Source organism: Scardinius erythrophthalmus (assembly GCF_964197995.2).
Source record: "Scardinius erythrophthalmus genome assembly, chromosome: 24".
Taxonomy (NCBI): domain Eukaryota; kingdom Metazoa; phylum Chordata; class Actinopteri; order Cypriniformes; family Leuciscidae; genus Scardinius; species Scardinius erythrophthalmus.
In genome coordinates this window covers 3,644,579-3,649,578 of record NC_138244.1, presented here as the reverse complement: position 1 = coordinate 3,649,578, position 5,000 = coordinate 3,644,579, and the positions used below count along the sequence as shown (strand labels likewise).

The following is a 5,000-nucleotide window of genomic DNA, read 5'->3' as shown; positions in this document are numbered from 1 at the left end:
GGATAGATTTGGTCTTTTTCCACATAGGTTGTTGCATTGCATTGTGGGACTGCACTGTCTGCAGGAAGCTCACACAGATCTGTGCCGTACGGCTTCTGAAGAGCCTTTGCTCTCTGCGTTCTCTCGCTGAATGGAAACAAGTAGCTTGGAGATTCTCCAAAAGCCCCACAGAAGAGTTCAGGATGACATGATTGAGCAAATGATGATTTGTAGATTAACTTTCCTGAAAGCAGCTGCGCTAACACACACACACACACACACACACACACGAACAGAAGCGTTCATGCTCTCAGAGGACGTGCTTCACCCGCAGACAAAAGCCAGTGTGTGTGTGTGTGTGTGTGTGTGTGTGCACACCTGGAAGAGCTGGATGTGGGCCAGAAACCTCAGGAAATGAGACGGGATGAATTGAGAAGAGTTGAATGACAGATAGAGAGCATTGTGTCGTCAGGAATGACAGCCCATGACACTTTACAGGGTTGCTTCTCATTTCCAGTGCCTTTGTAAACACACACACACACACACACACACACACACACACACAAACACACCTCTGAAATACCAGCGCTTACGCCCACATCTGAATGTTTAAAATGGCATCAACAAACCTAGAAACCCTCGCTGGACTTTTGTATACCGTAAGATTGTAGTCTTGAGTTTATGGACGTTTATGTTCATGAAGACAGTGGGATATTATATATATATACTCTTAGTGTATTTTTGATGTTTTTACAATTACATTTTATATATATATATATATATATATATATATATATATATATATATATATAATATTTTTTTTATATTATTTATTTTATATTTTAATAGAATATAATACATTTTATTTTATATTATAATAAAATATTACAATATTATAGGATATTATAATAATCAAATCATAGTACTTTATTTTGTTATATTATATTTTATTATAATAATCAAATATTGTTTTTTATTTTTTTTGTTATAAAATAATATATTAAATGAAATTAAATTATAATATATTAAAATAAAACCTATATTATAATAAAATAAAGTAAATATATTTATTTATATACTTTTTATGTTCTGAATTACTGTTTATTTTCAGTTTTCATTTTAATTTAATTTTTAGAAATTTAAGTTTGTTTGTCATTTGTAATTTATTTTTACAGGTTTGGTTATTTTACATCAACTTTCATTTGCCAAGGCAACATTTCCCATTTTCATTTAAGTTTAAGCTGTTCATCAAATATTTATTTCTTTATTTTTTGCCCACGTCTGAATGTTTAAAACAACATCTATAAAACTGTATTTAACTTTGCGTTTATAGACCATAATCCTGAGTTCTGGAAGCTGATGCTGATAGAAACCGTGTGATAAAATACAGTTTAATGAGCACAAATGACACATTTACCCTTATTTTGCACAATATTTACTCCATTTTTATTATTATTTATTAATTACTCGTTGCATTAAAATGACCAAACATCATTCGCTCACGAGTCTCTACTGTAAATCTGTGCGAGTCTAAAGCTGAAGTATGTGTGTGTGTTGTCGTGCATCTGTCTGGCAGTGTGGTTTAGCAGTGACTGAGCTGGAATGTGTGTGTGCTGTAAACCAGATCATGGTAAGATAAACACACTACACACAGTTGCTGTTGCCCGTCAGTGCTGGCGTTCACACACTCCGCTCTCGCTGGATGGATGATGTTCTCAAGATAACTCATTTCTGCTCTTAAAATGTTTTCCAAGCATGCAATGCTGTCTGTGGGAATAGTGAAATGCTCTTTTTATGAAGGAGTTTTTAGCAAAAGTTAAAAAAGCTAAAGTTTTTAAAGAAATCAGAATTAAACTCCTGTGTGGCCAATGAGAAGCTGTTTTGTTACTCTCAGTCTTTGTGTTCATGAATTCAGAATAGTGTTATTTTAGTGGGAAATTAATACTGTTAGAGTATTTTTTTTAATATGTTTTGAATTACCATTTATTTGCATATTTTCATTTTCATCTTTTTTTAAATAATTTGTTTTTGTGCTTTAATAATTTTTATTCTTATTATTTTTTAAATATTTCTTTTCAGTTTAATAGTTATTTCCATTTGAGTCATTTTAGTACTTTAAACTTATTAATTTCAATTAGTTGCAAAGGCAACATTTTCATTTAAGTTTTTCATTTAATATTATTTTATTTGCATATTTTTATTTTTCAGTTTAATTTTAGTTAAAGTTTTAGTAATGAGATTTTGTACTTTTGTCAGTTTTCTATTTAAAAAAAATATATTTCTATTTAGGTGTAATTTATTTTTATTTCAGTTTTAGTCATTTTAGTACTTCAACTTATTTATTTCCTTTAGTTGCCAAACAACATTTCTAATTTTCATTTAAGTTTTTTCATCATTTTTATTTTATTTTATTTTATTTTGTTTTATTTTGTTAATTGCCAAGGCATATTTAAAGTTTTATTTTGTTTTATTTTATTTTATTTTTATGTAAATTTAAGTTTTATTTTATTTTATTTTTTGTTAATTGCCACGGCATATTTTATTTATTTATTTATTTTGTTAATTGCTAAGTTTTTTTGTTTTGTTAATTGCCAAGCCATATTTTATTTTATTTTTTGTTAATTTATTAAGTTTTATTTTATTTTATTTTATCTTATTTTTTGGTAATTGCCAAGGAATATTTTATTTTAATTGCCAGGGCATATTTTATTTAATTTTTTTTTTTTTTTTTTTAACCAAGTTTTTTGTCCAGCGAGATCCCGCAGGTGTGTGACAGTGTGTGTCTCTCCGCAGGTGGGATGCCGTGAGTGCGGCGTGTGACTCTGGCGTTGGCGTTGCGTCTCGAGCCGATGGAAACTGCTGCCCCATCATGAGCTGCCATGACGCCGGAGGGCGTCGCCGCTACGAGGACTCGGAGTTCACGCTGCGCGTGTATCCCGGAGCGCTATCCGAGGGCACCATCTACTGCCCCGTCACGGCCCGAAAGGTCACGTCGGCGGCCGAGGTCATCGAGCTGCTAATCGAGCGACTGCAGCTGGACCGCGCGCGGCTCTACGTGCTCGCCGAGGTCAAGGAGTTCGGCGGGGAGGAATGGATCCTGAATCCGTGTGATTGTCCGGTTCAGCGGATGATGCTATGGCCGCGAATGGCGTTGGAGAACCGGCTAGGCGGCGAGGATTACCGGTTCCTCTTGCGGGAGAAGAACCTTGACGGATCCATCCATTACGGGAACCTTCAGATGTGGCTGCGTGTGACGGAGGAGCGTAGACGTATGGTGGAGCGCGGTTTCCTCCCGCAACCCCCCGCGGGACAGTACGTGGCCGACCTCTGCGCTCTCCCGGATCTAAACGAGCGAACTCTGCTCGAGAACCTTCGCGGACGCTTTCGGCAGGAGAAGATTTACACGTACGTCGGCGGGATTCTGATCGTCGTCAATCCCTTCAAGTTCCTGCCCGTTTACAATCCCAAATACGTCAAGATGTACGATAACCATCAGCTGGGGAAGCTGGAGCCGCACATCTACGCGGTGGCGGACGCGGCGTATCACGCCATGCTCCAGCGGAAGAAGAACCAGTGCATCGTGATCTCTGGAGAAAGCGGATCGGGAAAGACTCAGAGCACCAACTTCTTGATCCATCACCTGACGGCACTCAGCCAGAAGGGCTTCGCTAGCGGCGTGGAGCAGATCATCCTCGGAGCCGGACCTGTGCTGGAGGTGAGGGCCACTTTAATACACTTTTTTTAAAACACTTTTAAAGCGGTGGGATATTGCCCTTTTCACAAGATGTAAAATAAGTCTCTGATGTCCCCAGTGTGTGTGTGTGTGTGTGTGTGAAGTTTTAGCTCAAAATACCCCACAGATATTTTTTTATAGCATGTTAAAATTGTCACTTTTTGAGGGTGAGCAAGGTTGAGTTTTGTGTCTGTCCCTTTAAATGCAAATGAGCTGCTGCTCCCGGCACAGGGGGCGGAGCTTCAACAGCTGCACTCACACACACATCCTGAAAGCTAAAAAACCCAGAAATACGGTTTCATAAACTGTTGACCCCAAAAAACGAGCGTTTAAGGACACAAAAGATGAAACTATATTTAATTTCTACAGTGAACAAATAGTGTGATTTTTAAATTTAGGCCTAATTATTAATTTCTGATTCTAAATACTACTGTTAGACTTTGTGACTTTGTTATTTAGTATAAATATATATGTGTGTATAAGTTATGTACATTATTATTAAAATCTATTTCAAAATAGCAACTAAGTTGTGTTTTTCACTAAATTAACTTCAGAAAGATTTATATTTAATTTAATTTATATGTACCAGTAAAACAGTACATAATAATTTATATATAAATAAAATAATAATATATATTGATAATAATAATAATAATTAAATTATTTTATAAATAAATAAATAATAAATAAATAAATATTATATATATATAATTATTATTATTACAAAACGTAATTTTTTTTTACTTTTTTTAATAAAATTTTTATATTTTTGAGTGACTCAAACAAATGATTGAATTTCGAAAAAAATACATGAAATTTAAATTCATTCGAATTAAAATATTACATAAAAACGTGAAATTCACATTTTTTGCCAGTGAAATCCTCACAAATATGTTGTGAATATTCAGTGCATCTACCGTCTGATATCTAAAGCTGCTGCTATGTGCCTGAAGTGTCTCGTCTTTGGCTGATTTGCACAGAAAGTGTGTTTTCTTGTGTCACCCTGAAACCCGACTCGCCCGCTGATCCATCAAACGCCTGGCTGAGGCTTTCTCTCTTCTCTGGTGTCGTGGCTCTCTCTCTCTCTCTCTCTCTCTCTCTCTCTCTCTCTCTCTCTCTCTCTCTCTCTCTCTCTCTCTCTCTCTCTCTCTCTCTCTCTCTCTCTCTCTCTCTCTCTCTCTTCAGGCCTGAGGCTGATAATGAGACTCTATCATCGGCCTCACTCTGATCATGGCACTTTCTCACACTTAGACTTGTGTACTGTATGTGAACACACACAGAGAGCATC

General features: G+C 35.8%; 1 protein-coding gene across 3 annotated transcripts in view; it reads left to right on the top strand.

The window, feature by feature from the left end:
* Positions 1-5,000, top strand: part of myo9ab (myosin IXAb) — a 99,371-nt gene that overhangs the window by 27,008 nt on the left and 67,363 nt on the right. For all 3 annotated transcript variants that reach the window (XM_081356827.1, XM_081356828.1, XM_081356826.1), the window contains exon 2: positions 2,773-3,694. In XM_081356827.1, the coding sequence (XP_081212953.1) occupies positions 2,773-3,694 (922 nt within the window). The remainder of the gene's footprint in view (positions 1-2,772; positions 3,695-5,000) is intronic.